General features: G+C 32.3%; 2 protein-coding genes across 2 annotated transcripts; one reads left to right on the top strand and one right to left on the bottom strand.

The window, feature by feature from the left end:
- Positions 1 to 4,565: 4,565 nt before the first annotated feature.
- Positions 4,566 to 7,402, bottom strand: LOC114731102 (uncharacterized). The gene is made up of 3 exons (XM_028918227.1): positions 6,755 to 7,402; positions 5,799 to 5,870; positions 4,566 to 4,932 (listed from the first exon to the last, which is right to left on the bottom strand). Exons 1-3 carry the CDS (start codon positions 7,334 to 7,336, stop codon positions 4,921 to 4,923), a joined length of 666 nt encoding a protein of 221 aa, XP_028774060.1. The 5' UTR covers positions 7,337 to 7,402; the 3' UTR covers positions 4,566 to 4,920.
- Positions 7,403 to 8,505: 1,103 nt separating this feature from the next.
- LOC114731101 (N-alpha-acetyltransferase 40-like) lies at positions 8,506 to 14,844 on the top strand. Its single transcript, XM_028918226.1, has 9 exons — positions 8,506 to 8,688; positions 10,222 to 10,422; positions 10,495 to 10,597; positions 11,955 to 12,034; positions 12,230 to 12,556; positions 13,012 to 13,088; positions 13,798 to 13,840; positions 13,925 to 13,993; positions 14,574 to 14,844. Exons 2-9 carry the CDS (start codon positions 10,336 to 10,338, stop codon positions 14,583 to 14,585), a joined length of 798 nt encoding a protein of 265 aa, XP_028774059.1. The 5' UTR covers positions 8,506 to 8,688; positions 10,222 to 10,335; the 3' UTR covers positions 14,586 to 14,844.
- Positions 14,845 to 22,275: the final 7,431 nt, after the last annotated feature.

Below are 22,275 nucleotides of genomic sequence, written 5' to 3'. Positions count from 1 at the left end.
GACTGTGGATTATTTGAGTGGATTTTTAGCCAAGTAACTTGTGGAGCAAAATTCTAGACAGCTGAGGAGAGCCATGTTTTAGCATTTAATAAGCTTATTTACTATTAAAAACATTTAATGTTCATTCAAAATTATTAACTACTAGAGCTTCCATTCTCTCTCTTCTCCCTTACACCTGAACGTCTCATTTTTCCTCTTCTGCAGAGCTCTTCTCCCTTCCTTTGCCAGTCACCTGGTCTTCCCCGATTCTCCAACCTAGTTTGCACCATTGTATCACTTTCCCAGTTAATCTAGTGCATGCAAGGGATAAGTGGCAAGGTTTGGTTTAAATCAAGTGTGGCGTCCAATCTGGTGTGTTATGGCATAGCTTTCTCTGATCAAGTTCTTTTCTACTTCTCCCTTACAGAGCTCGTGTGCTTGGCCTAGGTTTATTTGTAGGACAATTGGGGTATACAATCCACAGAGAAATTTTTGCGTGCACTGGAAGCATCATGTCATTTTTTTATCTCCCTAGTGAAATAAAACTAAGGACCCGTTTGGTTTAATTTCAATGGACCATGCAATGTAATGCAATGCAGTGCAATGGGAATGCAACGTAATATTAATTAAAAAAATATTGTTTGGTATGTTTTTAAGAGGGGTGCAATGAGTTTTTTTTTTAATAATTATCTAAAATTAATATAGTAAAAGTACCAGTTTACCCTTAGTAATAATTCAAACCCTCAAACGCTGGAAAGCTGCTTCAAGATTCTAACCCTATCGGCCCCATCATTCATCTCTTAATGGAAGACAATTTTCTAATGGAATTAATGGTCTATCCTTGTCCTTGTGGATTCTGGCTTTATGGTTCTTCTCTCTTTGCTAAGACAATATACAACTTTGTACATCATTTTCAAGTTAAAAGTTGTCGCTTTATGGATTTTTTCCCTATGTTATTTCTTCTTGCTATTTTGCTTCTTTTTTTTCAGGTTTTGATTTCCTATACTTTCATTTCTGCAACTTGATAGGCTTTTTTTATCATTCATATGAAGTTCGGACAATGATGAGCTATCAGCTTCGCTGGTCTGGGTAAAGGGGGGAAAAAAAGAATTTATCAACTTCTGATGAAATCCTCTGAAATTAGAGTTAATAGGAAAATGGTTATCAACCTCATTGTGAAACTTCTTGAGTTGTGAAACTTCTGCATAGTAGGGGGTAAATATTGTCTTCTTACCTAAGTTAGTGAGGACAAAATAGACATTTTATAAAAGATTGTACATCCGCAATGAGTATTCATAAGGGGTCCCCTGTAAATAGACATTACCCAAAAATGTGCAATCTTTATTACTAGTACAATCTTTTTTATCATCATTAAATCTAACCAAACAGATCATTTATGGTAATACAATGAGGATTATGTGTGCAATGACATTGAAGTATTGAACCAAACGGCCCTAACTCAGCTAAATTCAGTCATCACTGGTCTTAAAAATAAAAAGTCATGTGTCCCACAAAATTTTTTAACAATTTCTCTCCTGTCAATTTAATGCCTCTCTCTTCCTCCCATTTTCACTTTCTCTTTTCCTCTTCCATCAACCCACCAAATCCGTCAGCTGTTCAAATTTGAAAACCACCTCAAAAAACCTTCACTAGTTTAACTACATTCCACCAACGTGCCCTCCCCACAATATACTACCTTCAGTTCTAATTATAAGATTTTATTTATAAATTATAAATAAGGTTTTATAATTATGACCGGAGGTAATATTAAAAATATTTATTTATAAAATTTATACTAACTAAATTAATGTTATAAAATAATAAATACATAGTTATATATATTAATTTTTTGAGTGGAAAAACTATTCTATTACTTATTAAATTTGATTGTTATTTTAATTTTGCAAATTCTTTTAAATTTTAAGTCACAATTAGATAAATTTTCTAACTTGTCAATTTTTAATTGAATTGTCACACACATATACTTTTACATCTGTTTTTTAATATAAAAGTTAAATAAATAATTTATGAATATTAAAAAAATTACTGTGTTAATTATTTATAATAAATATGCATTGATTTTTTTAAAATATTTTTTAAACCATATGCATTATAACTGTGTTGCCCGTCTATTCGATCAAATCTTGTTATATGTGATTTTTTATTTACATATACATATGCATATATATTACTTATATGTTTAAGGTAAAAAAATTTAATAGATGTAAAAATATATTAAGAAACCCCTAAAATTTTACAATACCGCCGAATTTTATTTAAATGTATATCAGATATAAATAAATATTTTAATATATAACTGTGCATTTATTATTTTGTAACACTAACTTAGTTAATATAAATGTTATAAATAATTATTTTTAATAATAATTAATATATTGCTGAGAAGCACGCTAGGGTCTTGGTGGAATGAAATCAAAAGGATGGAAATTTTTTGGGGTGGTTTTCAAACGGCCGTGAGATTTGGTGGTTTTTCATGAAAGAGAAAATAGGGGCATTGTTGGAAGTGAAAATTGGAGGAGGAGGGAGGCAATAATAAATTGGCGGTGAGAGAAATTGTTAAATATAAATTTTTGTGGGATCCACGACTTATTATTTCTGTTACCAGTAATGCCATCCGAGACTCATGTAATTGGTAGATCACAAATGACGTGGCGTTCTCAGCAAGAATTTCTCACAGTCTGTATGATTTTGATTTGTTGTCTCTCCCATCAGATCTCCATGGGAACATTAAAGAAAAGGACGGATGGAAAATGGTTGATTTGCATCTTATGAGGTGGATCTTTGCATTTAATTAGTTGTTCTCTCTTTTATTTATTGTCAGTTATTTATTTTATAATTATAATGTTAGTTTTTTTTTTTAACAATTATCATGTTAAAAACTTAAAATCATATAGTATAAAACACTACTATTCAATAAAATTTATATTTTAATTTAATATCTTATTTTTTTAATCAATCATTTAAATAAGTTTTAATTTTTGAAACTGATTTTTTATAAGTTTTTATAAAAGTTTTTATCAGTGCTAATCCAAACTGATTCTAAGGCAGGAGAGCTTCCAAGTGCGTAAATAAAGCGTCAGGGCCAAGTATTAATAATCCTCCTGATGATGGCGACGGCAGGGGTGGCCATGGAAATCAACGTTTTCGCGGTGGCGGAAAAGGAAGAGAAGAGCGTCCTCATTTCTCGGTGGATGTGACGGAGGCGTGTTGCTCGGGAAGCAATGGCTTGACGAAGCTTTTTGTCTTTTAAATAGCGTTTGATGAATTCAGAGGAGTATATTATTTAAATTATTTTTTTTTGGGCCAAAATTTAAATTATGTTCAGACACATAATTATATAATATTTCAAAAACTCGATAAAGATTAAAGATAAGAAGTGAAACGAACATGTTTAATATATTTTTCTGTACTTAATATAGGACTTAATTATTAAGTTAATTTTTGTCCTAAATATAAAAACTATTTCTCATATTTATTATTTTTTTCTAAATTACCCATATAGATACTTCCTCAACTATAATCAAGTAAGTGAGGGAGGATATTAAGAAAGATGATTATAGCGTTTTAGGAAAAACATGTCATATTTTTTATAATTAACTAACTTACCTAACTTTCTTAATCTAATCAAATTAGTTAAATAGGTTTTATATTAAGAACCGGAAGAGTACTAATTTTAAGAAATTCTAACGATTACATAAAAAATTATAATTTCAAGGGAAAATTAGTGAAAAATCCCTGTTTAAAATTTTAATTGGCCAGAAGAACCTGATTTGTACAAGTACAAGTATGATCCGTGAGTGCAACATGTTATCCGCTGTGTGCAAATTGCATTTACCAGTTTTTCCTAATTCGAATGCATTTTCCATTCATGATTAAAACAAAAATTGGGATATATGTTCAAGTTTTATATAAATGAATTAACATGCACAAGATCCAAGCTTTAAATAATTATATAAACCTTTTTTTTTTGTGGTGGTGGATGATGAAATGTACAAAGCGGGCCTAGCAGAGCAGTCTACTTTTACAAATAGTGTTGATTTTATTATCAGAAATTATTTTTTGTCTATACAAACCTATTTATTGAAGTTTTTCGCTGTGAGAAAAAATATACAAAATTTTTTTTAAATGAAATAAAAATGACATAATCATTAAATGATAAATATATCTATGTTGATAATTAACCCATATGGACTAAAAAATACCATCTCCTATCCCATTAGTAAGATCTCATTTGTAGGCTATAAATAAAATCTTATAATTGAGAATAAAAAGACCAAAGCTGACGTGGCAATCATCCAAAACCACCTGGTTCATTCGCCAACAGCCTACCTCCGCCACTTTGCATCTAACCACAACCTGACCCTGTTGTACCCGGAAGCCTCGTTGCAAAATAAAGCTAGCGTGAGAAATTCGAGGAGTTCGAGTTTCAATTTTTGTTTATATGAACAGATATTCCCAGATCTTGATTTCAATTTTTTTTTTTTTCAATACAAGATTTCAATTTAAGAAACTAACGAAATCATTACCAACTACGGGATTCAACATATTTATGGCTCTCTCACAGCTTTCTGCCACAATACAACGGCTTGGCTTTTCAATGCAGGATGCTAATTTCTCTTGATCACCCACAAAACTTACAGACACACAGGTGTGTGACATCCATAATTTTTAGTTTTAATGCCTTTAGTGCCGCGATAGAGCTTTCTACAAGAGAAGTGGAAGATTCTTGGCCAGCTAAATTGGATCCACACGTAGTTATTTACAAGGGCCTGACTCATATTTCATATACAGCACAATAATATAGTCCATTTACACCACTGCGTGAAGGATGCAGTAAATTTGGTAATGAACAAATATCTCCAGCTCCAATGACTCAGCTCCAACGTACTATTATCAGGCCATAGTGTGAGTCCTTTATTTTCAACCCAATGACTGAAGCAGATGAAAAACAGGTGAATTAGCATGTTTCCTTCAACTCATCAGCACAGAAAGACAGGGGACACAAAAAGAGAGTACAAAGTGAAGGCTTCTGTAGTTCTGGCACCGTCAGAAACTGACTCCATGGGCCTCCCACATAAGCATGAAGAAAGAATAAAATGGGTAGATAACTTTAACGGCAATGCGTGCAAGTTGAAGTAGTACTTGAGTGGTTTCTCATGCATTTTTCATTAGGTTATTAAACAAATAAGCTATGCATAGTATTTATTCCACAAAGCTATCTATGGCAAGGCATGCCCTCTGAAGACGTCTAATTGCTATCAACATTGTTAGAAACTTAGAATTTCATAATTGTTCATGGTCTCTGAATAATGCAATATATTAAAAATTTTACATCTTCATACTGATTTATGTTGATTCCCTATCTCCTCCTTTATAAGTTCCAATGCAGCTAATAAGCTTGCAATTTCAAATTTCGAACAAATAAACGGCCTCTGAAAGATTTATGCAGTTACACGCTATCCACAAAAATGGGATGACTTAGTTAAAATATTAGGACAGTAATGGAAAAGGAGTGCTTGCTAGAAAATGTATGAGAATGTGACAGAATGTAATAGATTTGGTAAGGCGCTAAGAGCTGCAAGAGTTGAATAGAGCATGTGGTATGAAATCCCAATACAAAGTATTTAAGAAATTATTTGCCCATGAATGAATTGAAAATAAACATGCAATTGCCAGTAGCAATTACAAGTGGATAATTTAATCCCATTGGAAAATAAAAGGCATCCTTGCTCATTGGTCAAAAATATATAAAAAGGTGCAAAAAAACGATGGAAGAAGGGGATAAATAAAACTCTCACCTCAGGGTAGCAGTCTTGCCGGATGACAGTCTGGTTATTTGTATTCACATACACCAGACATGATACTGTAGCCTGAGTTGAAAATACAATGTTTTAGATAGATGGCAGCAAATAAGTGAATAACATGCATATGTTAATTGCGTTCAATTAAAATCATGAAAACAACCAGACAAGATGCGCTAACAGGTAACATTCAGAAGCATCCTTCAGCAGGACATCACTGTGACTATGTAGACTCTTAGCATGCACGTACAACATAGAAAAATGTGTAAGCATTTTACTCAATAAGGTTCAGCTCCAAACTAACCACTTTAGGATCAGCATGACTAGAATATAAGTAGACAAAAATTCAAAGTAATTTGCAGCAGAAACAATCTGTCAAAAGTTGTGGTTACAAACCGGAATTGCCATATTTTATCTTACAATCTTGGTAGCTAACTTAGATAACACTTGGCACACAACTTAGTCTGATGGATTTGAATAAAGTTGATTATCATGACACAAGAACTCCCATCACCTTACTCTTGGAATTGGTATGGTAGCCTCTGTACTTGTTACTTTATTAGTTATCTTATTGTTCTCAAACAGATTGTTCCCATCAAAATATCCCAACATAACTGATCAATTCTGAACTTTATGGTTTCTATGATACCATAGGCTGAACCCTTTTCGTTAAATCATGTAGTACGGTAAAGTTTGTCGGCAAGAAAAATCACACTCCGTGTAAATAGAGCAAGAAACAATCCTAAACTAAACTGCTCTGCCTTCAAACAAGAAAAGCCCCACTCCTGGTACAATTATAAAGACAAAAAATTTATGTCGCTGACGAACAAGCCAACACTCAAAATTTTCATACCCAAAAATAAGCGACCCATCAAGTCAATGCTAAAACCAAAACCAAAATCGGGGAAAAGAATAAGCAACAAATGAAAAAATAGATAATTTTCTTAGAGTACCTTCAACGGAAAGTTGAAGAAGAGCAGCCCGAGAGTCCCTTTGACTCGCGTTTCAGCATCGAAGGGAATGACACCCTTAGCCAAATCTTCAAGCAAGTAAAAGACGTCATGGATGACCTGAAATCCATTGAGATCAAGCGTGGCGTTCATGTACGACGAACCCCTCGCTCTGAGTCGACCACCGTTAGAACTCACACTCCCGAGCTCTCTCCCTCGGTAACCCACCGACACGTTAATGGAATCATAAGAAAGAGAGAAGAAATTTCTATTCCGGACCTTAACAGTGAGGAAGAACGAAACGTCAAGGACGAGTTTTGGGGAGGTCTTGATCCCAATGTGATTGAGATGCAATCGGGCAACCCGAATATCGGGATCCGACGGGTAAAGGAAGAAAGTAGCGGCGGCTAGCAGAAAGATGAGGAAGAGTGCGCCGGAGCAGTAGAGATAGCGACGGTGGCGACGGCTGTAGGGAGGACGGTAGGCGGGGAGGATTACGATGACGTTTTGACTCGGCGGGTCAGGATCAGGGGTAGGGTTCGCGGGGAGGGGCGAATACCGAACGAACTCGTCCTTCCCGGTCATGTTTTTGTCCGTCCACTCGGTATCTGTCTCATTCGGCAGCCTTTTACCTCTGCCTGCCTTGGACTCTATTCTCCTGGACGTACATTACTGATTTTCTACGATGGTGAGTTGGCGTTTCACTTTTTTACTCGGTCTTGTTCAGTATATCTGATAAACAAATGATGCAGTGTTCATATTTCTTTTTTTAAAAAGGGAATAAAGTAAGAAAAATGGCTAAAAAGTACTTACAAACAAGTTTTTTTCATTTTAATTTTAATATGCATGAGCGGGATAATAAATTTTAGGAAAAGTGGCAAAAAAAACATCACTGAAATAACAAAATTGCAGATAGAGATTGGTTTACAAAAATTATTGTCAAAACACATACTATTGTTATCAGAACCCATACTAATAATATCATGAGTTTTTATTTATAATTTTTCTATTTCGGCTTTTTTTTATCATTTTTTCTAAATTTTAAACTAATTTAGTTAATTTTTTGTCAATAATTTATTTAAAATTTTTAATATAACTAAATTAATTAACTATATTTTATATTAAGTAACAAGTACTCTCTCTAATTTAAAATATAAGATAAATTTAATCGATTTATGTTTATCAACAAATCAGTTTAAAATAATAAAAATATAAGACATGTATTTTTTGTATTTTTTCCTAATATATTTGTATTAATGAAGAAAATAAGTAAAAATACAATAAATGAATTAAAAAGAAAAAAATGTATCAAGAAATATTAAAAAAAACTCATTAAATGTTTACACAAAACTAAAATATATTCCTTTGGTACTTAACATGAATATATTAAAGATGTTAGTTAAATTAGTTAATGTGATTTTTTTTTCTAAAACACTCTTAATTAATAACCAAAGGAGTATCTTGTAAAAAAATTAACAGGATAAATTTAAGAAAAAATTAACAAACAAATAAAATAAATTATATATATAAAATCAATGTCAACTTCTGAATTAAATTCTATATGTACCAGAAGAGCATCTTTTTTTTTTAAAAAAAAGCCACATAACAAAATTTGTCCTAATATTTTACATTCAGTTTACATGAGGACAATACTTTCACCGTGAAAATATTTCATCGGGAAAAAGCAACACTCCGGGTGGGATCAGCCACCGGTAGTTGAAAGAAGTGTGTGCGCGGGTGCCTTTTAATTTTTTTTTGGTCCGTATCTTCAAAATTACTTTCTGCTGTCTGAAAATTAGTAGGGGCAGGAGCAATCCTGTGGTTGAGCTCATTAGCCGGAGCTGGAGTCTTCGTCGCGAAAGGGAGAGTAGTCTGAGAGTGAATCGCAAGGGGTTCGAGAAGCAGTCGATCCTCTCGTCGATCTCGGCTTAATGTCGGTAAGCAACGAGATTATATAGTTACTTCGTTAACATCCTTGTTCTGGCATCTTTGCTACGAGGAAATTGACTTTTCCTTGTTAGCACACTCGAAGAAATAATTTTTTGCCTTATTTATGTTGTTATATGAGGACCACTTGCTATTCCTGCTGTTCACAGCTTTATTTTCTTACCATTGTCGATGACTTCCCTAGGTATTCATGGGTGGATCTCATGAAAAATGAATAAGAAACCAGACATCAGTTGCAGTCTTTTATCTCTTTGTGAAACTCAATACAGCACGAAAACACAAGTTATTCATTTGGATAATGGCCCTAAATTACTCATCATGTTCTTTTATGAATCTGGAGATACTTTACACTAAACTTCTTGCATTGAAACTCCCCTACAAAATGGCATTGGGGAACGAGAACGTCAACAGATATTAAATGTTTCTCGAGCGTTGCTTTTAATCTCACTCCCTAAAACCATATTGGTGCTATTCTATTTCTCATGTAGTCTACCTTATCAACTGATTGCCCTCTACACTAGTACAAAATTCTGCCCCTTTTGAGCTATTGGATCAGAAATCATTGACATTAGACCATCTTAAAGTCTTTGGTTTTGCGTGTATTGCTTCTGCTTCATCTGAAAATCGATCCAAGTATGGTTCTCAGGCTTGAAAGTGTTTCTGTTTGGGTCCTACAACTCGCCAAAAAGGTTCCACATTTCTTGATATTCTTAACAAAATCATTCATTTCCAGACATATCATATTCTATGAACATAATTTTCCTTTTGATACCCTTTTCTTATGGGCATTCTACAACTCCTCTACCGCAGAGCTAAAACTTTTTGGACTTTCCTGATCCTCTCCCCCCCCCCCTCATTTCTCCTGCGATAACAGAACCTCAGCCCGAATCTCCTATTGTTTATGTTTCACCACCTCCAATCCAAAAATCCACACAGACACACACAGCACATCATTGTATCCGCAGAACTATCATTACTCACTTCAGGCCGTAGCAGGACCATTTTCCACTGGAAGAGGTCATCTCTATCCTATTTTGTCTGTTTTTCTTGCACTAATTTTTCCTCTTCTTACAAAGACTTCACCTTATCCATTTTGACTCCCCAGGAACCTGAAACCTATAATTAAGCAGTCAAGCATGACGAATGGATAAATGCTATGGTTGCTCAAATTAAAGCACTTGAGCTGAATTAAATCTGGTCTTATGTCTCTTCTGCCTTGTAAGCAACCCATTGGCTGCAAATGGGTTGATAAAATTGAGTATAAAGCTGATGGTACTATTGAGATGACAAAACAAATTGAGATTGACTGTTACATGGTTTACGAAAAGCTGCAAGCTAAAGCCATTCATCTCTTACCTATTTGGTCCTCTTCTCAGCTAATTGATGTATGTATATGCTACAGTTTTTTAGCTAGTAATGTTAGTTAATTGAGACTTCAGACTAGTTGTTATTCCTCTGTAAATGTGTACAGTATAATCATAATGAAAAGTATCTTCTTTGGCAACAATGCTTCTTTTTGTCAGTTCCTTTAGGTTACGTCCATGTGAATTCAATCTAGTGGTTGTTGGTCCTAATCAGAAGGAACGAGCAGATGGGTGTTGATTAAGTAAGATTTGGCCATTCAGTGCTAAGCCAGTATGGAGTCAGAGAGATTCCATGGAAGTTGTTCTAGGAACACCAGCAACAACAGTGTCAGCCAGTTAAAGATGGTTAGTCGCAGAGAGGTAAACCCATCATTCATTTTTAATCCATTTCATATATGTGAGGTTTCTGAAATGTTACGGTTCATTTTGTAGATTCTTGCCAAGAAGAAAGCCATTCAAGAACTAATAAAAGCAGCATATTTTGTGAAAGACCATATTGCTTTTTTCCCCTCATTCTGCCATTATGACAAAAACGGTGAGAATATCAGAATATAATTTACTGCCCATATCGTAAAATAGTGATTCTTCATGGTAGTAATATCAATAAGCCTACAATTTGGTGGTGTGATTAGATGGATATTTTTCTTCATATTAATCTATGGTGAAACTTATTTATATCAAAGTAGATCGGTCATTATATAAAAAGGGACAACTATAACATATGAAATTCTGGTTCAATAAAACTTCCAACTACGGAACAAAACTATTGCTCGAATTTCAGAAGTACTACTCATTCTGTATTTGGTTTACTGTTCATTCCTAAATTATAAGGCCACTCCTTTGGACTGTAAATTTGCAAGGGAAATTATATATGGTCAAAGTTCTTTTGTAGCCAGGTGGTTTCAATGTTTCTTAAATAAGTTTTTGGCTAGTAAAAATGTTTGTTAAGTAAATTTCTGCTACACATGACACTGCATTTTGTTTGATATAAGAATTTGGAGTCGATGGAATTTAGATGAAGTGAGAAGAAAGTGAAATTCAGAATAATCACTTTTTAAAGTGGGATTGGTTTAGGGGGGTAAACTGGAAGTTACAGGAGAAATGGCAGTTAGAGGGTATAGAAAAAGAGCAAGTGTGATGGAACTTGAATTTTACTATTATTTATGTGGCAATTCCAGACCTTGGCCCATGTGATGGACCACTGTTTCGTTGATCTGAGAGTACCCTCTATCTAAGCATCTAGTACTAGAAATAGAAAGCAGAATAGAAGAATCAAAACGGATGCATAGCATTCCATCCTCTTGGCATTTGAGAGACTAGGATACTCTCATCTGAAACTAGAAACTCCATACCCCCTCTTAGTGCGCCCTCTCTCTCGTGCACGCAACTGCAAAAGCGAGTTACATGTTTCTGCCCGCTCACCCTCTTTTCCTCTTCAGGCCTGCTTCATCTTTCTTCAGCATATGTGAGGCCCCATTGTGCCATCCTCTGGGACGCATTCCTTTTCTAGTATAAAATCTCCCCAGTGTTTACAATTTTTGTCAAAGTAACTGGAGGAAGTATGGAAAAATTACAAAAAGAGGTCTGGGGAGAGTGCCAACCTCTCAAATGCTAGTCTGGGATCTGTTGTATCTGTTTTTGTCTCTCGTTCTGTGCAGCTGTTGTCTATGTTTCTTTGTTTTATTTTTCTGTTTCGGAGTTAATTTGTGGTTCTTTGTGAATTATAAATTATTGTGATTTTTCCATTGCTGTCTATTTTTCTGTGCTAAAATTTCCATGAAATGCTTGTGGATTCTATCACATTTTCACTTCCTCATCTCCTGGCAAGTTTCACATTTTGATTGATCATTTTTGTGCTTCTTGGCGCCCTCCACATCAAATATTACTTTTAGGTCTCTCCGTGTATTTGGAATCTGGGCGTGGCGATAAATTGTCCATTACTGTTAAGAACTACATTCAAAATCTTCTCAAGGTAGAAGTAGTTGTCTATAATCCCCTCGCTGTTTTCCAATTTGTTGAAACTTCTACAATAATTTTGGAAACATGTCATTTTTCTCCTGTTCATAGCACTGTCTCTGTTTTCGTTTTAGTGTCTACTCCAATGTTGCACTTAGCTTCTTCATTATAAATGGAAAATGCACCTGATTTGTCTTTCCCTTGACTACAGCAAAACATGGAAGGACATTATGGCTCTGAGTGGCTAGTGGAAGAAAAGGTGAAGCGCAGAGAAACGGTTGCTCCGGAAGCACGTTACATATTTGTGCATGAGGTTACCAACACAAATTTTAATGAGAAGACAGCGATGTTAATTGGGGAAAAAACTTCAACTAGCTTAGAAAATAGTGGCCCCCTCGTTGGATTTGTACAATACAGATTTATTGTGGAAGAAGACATACCAGTGCTCTATGTGTATGAACTGCAGCTTGAGCCTCGCATCCAGGGGAAAGGACTGGGAAAGTTTTTAATGCAAGTAATCGAGCTTATAGCCCACAAGGTGCTGATTCTTTTTTCACGCTTAACTGATTTTGATTAAAACCTTGAAGTTTTTCTGTGCTGCTAAGGACAAAACTAGTAAGCATGGAAGTGATGGGCTGTTAAATTTCAAAATATTATAAGTGAGCTCTCTCTCTCTCTCTCTCTCTCTCTCTCTATGGACACACATGCACAGAGTCAGAGGAGTTTTCTTTGGTGAAAGATTAGAGGAGGAACTAATAAGCATTGGATTAAAAGTAAATGTTCAAAATTCAATATTGATGCAAAAATCAAAGAATATGTTACGCATATCTTAATGGTGGGATTTGGATCTTATATATTCAATGCTTGCATTTATATCTTGGGATTTTACGGCTCCACATCAATATGCAGGCATTTTCCTGGTCTTATGAGATTTTGATGATCAAGGTTATATCAGAACTGCAATCCCTGATCTGCTCTCTTCATTTATTGCAGAACTGCATGGGTGCTGTCATGCTAACCGTTCAGAAAAAGAACTTGTTTGCTATGAATTTCTATATAAATAAGATGAGGTACAACTTATGTATGCGGCCAAATTATATTCCTTTCTGAAATCCTTGCTTAGCAAATTTGAAAAGGATGGAAGGAAAAGAAGGATTCTTTTTGCATGCCACCAGTTGTTCTTGTTCGCTACATGTATATTTCAAGAGGAAGACATTCCATTTAAAATAGTTTGTCATACTGGTTGCTCTTTTTTTTTTTGGCCAAAGTATTGAGTTGGGCATATCGGTTTATTGCTTAATTTCATGGCGGTGTGCCATTCTTAGGATAAATTAAACGTTTGAATCTTGATGAAAAGCATTGACAAATAATGTATGGACTAGTTTTAAGGGGAAAAATTGGTGATAACCTGAAAGATTGATATGTATTCAAAGATTGTAGCTGACATATTCAAATCACAGGTTCAGAAATAACTGTGTTCTATGTAGACCTGATAGCTATATGCGGGGATCTTATCCACAATATGATTATCACGAGCCTTTCTTTGTTGTGCTTGATTTTTTTGTGTTAGGTGACGTCTACTTTTAATGATATCATTTAGAACGATCCCATCCATGAAACTATGCTAGTCCATATCATTTTTAGCTGGAATTTGCTGTTAGAATACCTAGGTGAATCCTAACTTTTTCTAACTATATTTTTCGTCTATAATTCCCAGTTCTTCTCTATGTTACATTTGTCTTTTGTTTAATTGATCAAATTGTCATCTATACACTGCAGATATAACATATCAACTATGTCTCCATCAAAGGTTAACCCAATGGTATATTGCTGTTTTCATTGCATAATGCTAGTGATATCCCCTATTTTCTACTCTAATGAGTTGCAGCATGTGTACCTTGTGCAGATAGGGAAGGAGAGTAGTTACGAAATTCTTTGCAAAACATTTAATGAAGAAGCTAAAACTAAATTGGAGGTAAACACTAATTGTTTCATCAACTGTCTGAATCTGAAATTTCTACAAGAGCTTTTTCTTTTTGCAATTATCTGAGGTAATGACGTTTTCACTATTATATCGGACTTCTATTTTCCCCTCAGATTCCAAAATTTGAATGTATGTCTCAGAAGATTGTTTCTGTTTTAACGTCTCCTTCTTTCATGCCTTGCATTAGTTGTGCTCAAAAGTGGTTTCAAGTTTTGTATGGTTGGATTGTATGTGTCCTCCGAGGGACTTTCGAACGTATCTGTGCTAACTGGTCATTGGAGCTGACAAAGATGGGGGAAATAACAATTTAGAAATATTTGTAACCTTATGTTTCTTTCTTTGAAAGACATGGAATTGGAGACCTCCCTAATTATGCTGTAGCACCAGATGTTACATGAAAATGTATGGTTAATGATAAAATCAAATCTCAGGCGGCTTCTTTGTTTAGGCTTGTGCTGTAGTGGGGATGGAAAACAAAAATACGGAGTTGACATTTCATCTGAGACTTTTTCCCCCACAATTATATCTATTATTGTTTTCTTTATCCATAAGGTCTACTTTCTGTATGCAGGATCCAGGATGAATTGAAGGAAGTTATCATGCTGTGCGTTATAATTTTTCAACAGCATGAATTAGTTGGATGTACTTGTTCCCATGGCCATGAGAATCTGTTGAATTCTTTTATGATGCTTTCGTCGTCTACTTTTAAAACGCAGAGTTCTCTAATAGTGAAGAACACAAGTTTGATGGAATTTAGTTCAAAGTTTTGTGATGTTGAAGGAGTTTAACTCGGCTTCTCAGTATGTAGTGCTAAAACTGAAAACTGTCAATTTTGAATGAAATTTACTACTTACTTTGGTTTTAAATATAAAAACTAGTTTGAATGTTTATTTTGATTTAAGTATAAAAGCTTCATTCAATTTGCCTCTCAAATTTATAATTTTTTTAAAAATTATTTTTATTGATTGTATATGTAAAAAGGAGTTCTTATTTATGGAGTAATGATAAAAAAGGGTATCATAGAGAAAATATATATACATTTACTGTAAATAATTAATTTAACTATTTTTTTAAATATTTATAAGTTGATTATCTAACTTTTATATTTAGTATAGGATTTAAGTTTTGATTTGATCTTAGCCTTAAATATAAGATTTATTTTTTATATTTGTTAATTTTTTTCAAATTAATCATATTAATACTTCTTAAATCATAATCAAATAAAAGAGAAAGAAAAAATATTAGAAAAGATAATTATAATGTTTTTAAAAAAATATGTAATATTTTTTTATAATTAAATAATTTATTTAATTTTTTAATGTAATTAAATTAGTTAAATAGATTTTATATTTAGAATTAGAAGAGTAATAAATATTTTGCGGAAGACATTCCGCCGGAACAAATTTTTGACACAGCGCATTTGGCGGAGTTTGTGGCGTCAGAATCTTGCATTGGTTGAGCTTCTATTTTCGTGCATTTGAACAGTCTTCTATTTTTGTGATAGTAATTATGTATTATTTTTCTGTGAAGGTAATTATGTCTTTTTGTATATAGCCACCATTGTTTTAGAAAAGTATATAATATTTTGATATAATCACACAGTTTTGTAGGAGTATTAATATTTTTTTCACACTTTTGTCAACACCTTTAATTTTAAAAATAAATCAAAACAATCAATATAAGTATGTTCATTAGAATTTTAAAATTTTTTTATGATGATAACATATTTTCCCACATATTTTTAAATTTTCTGTAAATTATTATTATCAAAAGTTCTCACATTCTTTCTTCTTCTTTTTTGTTGACCAGGAAAGTTCTCACATTCTAAAAACGCTTGAAGTCAACTTTCGATTGAATAAAAAAACGAGTAGATTGACAGGATAATGTGTATACAAATATTTATTCTAAGTTCTTTTAACAAAATGCATAATCTTATATATCTCTAAAATTAAATTTTAATTAAAAGGAACATAAAAGTTATGTTTTTGGGACTTGAGCTTTTACCTTAATGGCCTACGCCTAAAACATTAAAAAAAAAAAGAAAAGAAATCTTCCATATGATTAAAAATTCAAAAGTCAAGATTGAAATTGAAGTATTTTCTCCGCTTCAGCTTGTTATTTGTTTTGGGCTTATCATGTTACGATCTCAATTAATTCAACAAATTGCAACCAGCTGTCCTTTTCAATGAGAAGGCGAAAGTCTACGTTGAAAAAATTGAAATGTTCAAAGTGATTATATCAAGAGAGGTTAATAAATAGCATCCTTCTGGTTTCGAATAATGGTATATCGGGGGAAAACAAACTCTATTTCTTAAATTTATATTTTCTTCCTAAACTACTCTAATTAATTACATATAAATTGAGTATTAAACATCTTTATTGATGAGAAATTGAGAATAGCTAGTGTTAACGTAAATAAAGGAGTATTTTAGAAAACCAACACATGCCTTTATAAATATTTAACTTAACTTATTTTTTAAGTCTTTATAAATTAATTATCTAATTATTATATTTAAGAATAGAAGAAGTATTATTACTGTTTAAACTAACAATAATTAAAAAAAAACGTTGGGTGAACATAACTGATGATTCAACAGTAGGAACAACTAGCAATATAGTATTGAGTACAGATAAGGTGCATCCTCGTATGGTTCATTTCATTGCAAGCATATATATATATATATATATATATATATATAATTAAATATGAAATGATAGTGATCAACATATTCCATCTTTTCAATAGGGCAGGTGGGATAAGACCCATTTCTCATCCATGATTATCCCTTTGGAAATTATCTTGTTTCTTTACTCTTTGAAAAGGAAGAACATAATTGAAACAGGAAGAAGACAGCGACATATACATATATTTATATATATGAGTGTGTAAAAGATAAGGATACAATAATTATGGAATTGCCATGTCATTCTCAAGGTCGGCCACCCTCTGTTGTTGTCATTTTCTTGCACTGTGGATGAGATTTTGGCTAAAATAATAGAAATTCCCCAATCCATTTTCATTATTCTACGCAATTCCACTAATTAACAAAGATCTATTCCGATCAAGAATCAAAATCATGTGGACGCGTGAGCCAGATCTATCAGCATCATCACAGAAACAAAAAAGAAATTAAAGAAACAAGTTATGGTAAGAACAAAACCAGGTAGGTACGTAGATCATTCATGAGAGAACTCGATCAGAACACAGAACACAGATTTACATAACAGACGGATACAGAAGTTCTTAGTGAAGAGATCACAAGGCGAGAATAATCCCAGAGCTTTCTACCACAATAATAATAACAGAAGCATCGTGAAGAATCAAAAGAGCACAAGAAGAAGAAGAAGAAGATTATTTAAGTAGCAGAAGATGGAGGAGAAACAGAAAGGGAATGCTTGTTGTGACCAGGCATGGAATTAGAGCGTTTGATCCAAGGGTTTGATGAGGAGGAGGAAGAAGAGGATGAGCGATGAAGACGACATCGGAAGGAGCCTTCGTGGGTGGTGGGAGAACACAAGCAGTGGCCTTTTCCGGCGCCGTTGTCGCTCGTCGGGGAGGTTGAAACCACCAGCTTGCCATCGGAGGCCTGAGAGTGAGAAGCCATGGAGGATGAAGTGACGAAGGAGATGTCGCAGAGAGCCAAATCCAGGACAGGAGGAGGGAGCAAGCAAGCAGTTACAGTCTCACATGATAAGGAATCATAGGACCGAACCCAACATTTATTTATATAGCAGAGGCTGGTGCGTGGGTCCCACCACCAAAAGGACCCAAAAAAATCTACCAGGTGGTGCGCCCTCATTAATGCACTTGTTTTTCTATGTTTTGTGATATCTCATCCTCTTTCAGGATTTTGGATAAACTTGAGAAAATATAAAAAAAATTATTTTAAATATAAAATATAGTTTACCTGTTTATGACGCATTGTACTACAAATTAGAAATTACATCAGATGTCCTCAAAGCAAAAGATGTTATTAATTCTTCAAAAAAATGCTCATATTTAGCACTTCTCCTATTCTTAATATAAAACATAATTATTGAGTTAATTTTAATCTTAAATATAAGATTTATTTTTTATATTTATCAATTTTTTCTAAATTACTCTAATGGATACTTTCTCAATCATAATCAAGTAGAAGAGAGATAGAAGATATTAAGGAACATGATTATGGTGTTTCAGAAAAAACATGTCATATTTCTTATAATTAACTAATTTACTTAACTTTCTTCATATAATCAAATTAGTTAAACAGGTCTTATATTAAAAATCGAAGGACTAGTATCTAGCAGTATATGGTGCAAACTCTTGATAAAAATACACTTGTGTTTAATAAATAAAATAAAATATTAAAAATACTATTCATATTCATTTAGCACCAATATTTTGGAAAACTATCCTTAGCAAATCACTTTTCCGTCTATGTTATACTGTAACCTGTGAAATTATTCCAAAAAATGTTCTATAAAGCAAAACGGAGGGAACATTTTGGATCTCATATTCAAATCAGTTCAACTTAAATTTTAAAAATAAAGAACATCATTTTTTCAATTAAAAGATCAAAATGCCATTAAAGATAACAAAAGATAAAGCACATCATTTAAATTCCAATGATAACAAGATTTGCTTGAACAATGGTTAGAATTAATATAAATGTGGTTTAATTAGTCATAAATAAATTAATATGTTTAAAATAAAATAATTATTTTTCATAATAAAAATGTATATTTAAATTCAAAAAAATTAATATATATAGTGAAAAAAAATTCACCAATCCTCATGATCTCATACAAAGCATATGTACTTTTTTATTTATTTATAATTTTAAAACATGCACTGCACACACACACATATTTCTTTCCTTTTTTTCCCCCTTTCCTAGTGCTCATTGAGTGTAGATTTGCATTAATCATGTCTTAGAAACATGAAGTAAAATTTTTTAAACAGTATCAGTTGAGCCAAACAATCCTAATCTATTAAATTAAACTTAAAACTATAAGCAGGTTGCATGTGATATCCAACATAAATATTGTAAGATGGAGGGAAACAGTGATGAGACTGAACTTCCCTCTCTTTCTCTTTTCACTTAAAGTTTAGGTCTAACTGGAGGGAACTTAAAGCCATCTTTTATATTATACCAACTTTGAAAAATGAATCTCATTAGTTATAAATAATAAAACTTTTTGTAATTTTTTTATTATTCCAAAGATTTCAAAGTCTAATGATATTCCATCTCATCCCTAATCCATATGAGATTTTTTATCAAATGGCTTTTTATCACATTCATATGTGGGAGGCCAAATTTGTTTTGAATTTTTATTATTTTATTATTCTTATTTAGAAAAATAGCAAAATTTATAATAAATTTTGCCATTCATATAAATTATAATATTCAAGTAACACTTGTAAACTAAATGAACTTAGAAAAAATTGGTAAAAAATTACTGTTTAAAAATTTAATTGGCTAAAATGATCTGAATTTGAGCAAGTGCAACTAGAATACATGAGTACAACATATCTTCCACTATAAACAAATGACTTCCGTATTAATGATTGTTACATATTATTAATGATATATTGTATATAATAGAAGATATATTGCACTCACAGGTTATAGTTGCACTCGTTCAAATTCAGATCATTTTAGCCAATTAAATTTTCAAACAGTAATTTTCTACCAATTTTTCCATGAATTTATACATTTATAGTTTTTCATTGTCTTGCAAAGTTAACAAAAACAATAAATTAAAATAAACAAACTCACAAGTCACAAGTCCAATAGTGTGTGTGAGGAAATGGTTAGGACAAAAATAGTGAATAGAGAAATTATAAGAAACAAATCCTTCCTAGAATATTAGGCCAAACTAGAGAGAGATTCTAAATTTTTTATGTTGCGTTGTTTATTCCCCCTAATGTTAATGAAATCACTCTAAAATCCTTTTTTATTAATAATTTTTTAAAATTAAAACATGAAAGGTGTTTAATTTTTATTAAATGAAACTCATTTAAAAAAAATCATGCATATCATAGTTTATAAAGAATGGTGTGTAAATTACTTTTTCACAATGCCAAAGTTTCTAAAACCTGCATTGAACTAAATCAGATTATGTCAAGCTAAAGTCCATCTATTTTGGCAATTCAATCGATTGTTTTGGTAAAAAAATATTTTAAAAATAATATAAATAATTTGATTATCGTCTAGAAGTTAAGATAAGAAGGGATCTAATCTGTGAGGATAAAGATGATAATGGTTTTGGGGGGAAAGGAGAGAATCAAATCAAGAGAACATGAGGCACATGAAAAGATGAGGATGGGCACGTGGGAAGCATGTGATTTCCATTTGATAGATTGTTCACGTGGCCAGTTATTCCATATTCAATTACCCAACAAAGTCATTTTTTTATTTTAAATTAACTTGATTCGGGAACATTTTATGTTGACCCCGCTCATCAATCATAACTGTGTTTGGTAATTACACGGCACGACGCCGTATATAAATCCTTGGTGGTAACGTGTGAAAGTGAAATGGAGCAACTGATACATGTGAATTTTTGAGCATACTGTTTGATAATAAAAATTAGGTTAAAATACACTTTTACTCCTTTAACTTCACACAAGATTTTATTTTGGTCTTTTAACTTTAAAAAATAAATTTTTAGTCTTCTAACCCTAAAATGTTAACAAAAAATGATGATATTGAACTCTTGAATAATGATAAAATATTACTAAATACTAACATATTAAGTTTAATATTCAAAACAATCATGATTGTTACAAAAAAATTTCATTTAAGACTAACAATTTTGGGTTAAAAGAATAAAAATATACTTTTTAAAGTTAAGAGACCAAAATGAAACCTTACATAAAGTTAAAAAATTAAATATAAATATTTTAACCTAGGTGGTGAATTTTGTTATGCACAGATAAGTAATCATGTTTAAGACACTGTTAAGCATTAAATATACAGGCACATCTTATAATGAAAATTTGAATATTGGTTTACACAGATTAAAAATATTGTTAAATGATATAGACTCTAATAGAATCCAGCAATATTTGAATAAAATAATGTCATATTAAATTATTTTTGTGCCGTACCTAATTATATTCACCGATAAAAATATAAAAATGAATAAAAAGGACAAAAATATTTCATTAAAGTTTGACAATAAAAAAATATTTTAAAAAGTTCAGAAAAGCTAAAAGATAACAATCATTTTGTGTGTTAACATGAATTGGTTGAATCTGAGGCAACTAAGTAAACTTAGTTGGGTAATCTGAAGTCTTAAGTAATACTTAATGGAGCAATCAAACATTATGCTTCGTTAAGAACAAGGAAGTGAGGTGAATTAGGTAAATTGCCTTTCACACTAATGCAACTAATTTTGTCGTGTTTAGTGCCAATGGATAAGAAGCGGTGTGGAGGGTTCTTAATTAACTAATGGCCATAAATGAAGGGGCGGACTTTAATTAATAAAAGTAAATTTTAAGTGTGCTGATCGCCTACTGATAAATCCTTCAGCTTTATGGTGAGGATGCCTGCCTGCTTATTAGAAATCTGATCCAGCACAGAGTGGGCCATTGGGCCCATTAATCCACTTACTATTCTCCCTTTTGCATTTGCAGCTTGGCACTTTTTTGTCTATTTTATTTTTTAAAAAAATACTAAGAAGAGTTGATCCAATTAATAAAGAATTAGCTTATAATCCATAAAATCGTGAGCTCAAATCCCACTACTGATGTAAGAATCTTGTTGATTGGTGATCTATAAGTACCTTTGTAAAGCTTTCGGGACTCAGCTTATCTAAACTTTCTGTTATAAAAAAATAAAAAATTGAAAAAGTGTTATTCTTTATATTATTTTATGATAATCATTCCTCATTTTTTTGTTAATAATACAAAATGTGTGTTTCAAATTACAAAATCGGTTTTTTCCATAATAAAAAAATTACAAATCAAAATTTCAAAATTATTCGTTTTCTATCTCTTGTAATTTTTATTAAGGTTTTAAAAATGAGTCCGGTAATTGAATCGAACAAAGATGTGGTTTGAAGGTCAATAATCAGACTATGGTCGCACATTTTCATTTTGAGGAAGTTAAATTCCTCCTTTTTTTGTTTTAATAGGATAATTTTATATTTTTTGAGTGATCTTATGGGTTTAATAGTGTTTAAGTCCATATCAACAGAATTAACACTACCTGGGCAACTCATAGTTCTTTTGGTGTATTTCTCAAAATGAAGGAACTAAAGTTTTAGACAGAGAAAACAAAAAG

The sequence above is a fragment of the Neltuma alba genome, unplaced genomic scaffold, assembly GCF_004799145.2.
Source record: "Neltuma alba isolate B1F8T4 unplaced genomic scaffold, ASM479914v2 tig00012803_pilon, whole genome shotgun sequence".
Classification (NCBI taxonomy): domain Eukaryota; kingdom Viridiplantae; phylum Streptophyta; class Magnoliopsida; order Fabales; family Fabaceae; genus Neltuma; species Neltuma alba.
Note: the sequence above shows the minus strand (reverse complement) of the source record. Positions and strands in the feature narration are given on the sequence as shown.

What these genes read in the sequence shown, in the direction of transcription:
- LOC114731102 (XM_028918227.1), bottom strand. Translation starts at nt 7,336, where the DNA reads ATGACCGGGAAGGACGAGTTCGTTCGGTATTCGCCCCTCCCCGCGAAC. An exon ending in TCTTCAACTTTCCGTTGAAG is followed by an intron (nt 5,871 to 6,754) that starts GTACTCTAAGAA and finishes TTTTCAACTCAG; the next exon opens with GCTACAGTATCATGTCTGGT.
- LOC114731101 (XM_028918226.1), top strand. Translation starts at nt 10,336, where the DNA reads ATGGAGTCAGAGAGATTCCATGGAAGTTGTTCTAGGAACACCAGCAAC. An exon ending in AGATGGTTAGTCGCAGAGAG is followed by an intron (nt 10,423 to 10,494) that starts GTAAACCCATCA and finishes TTCATTTTGTAG; the next exon opens with ATTCTTGCCAAGAAGAAAGC. An exon ending in TTCTATATAAATAAGATGAG is followed by an intron (nt 13,089 to 13,797) that starts GTACAACTTATG and finishes TATACACTGCAG; the next exon opens with ATATAACATATCAACTATGT.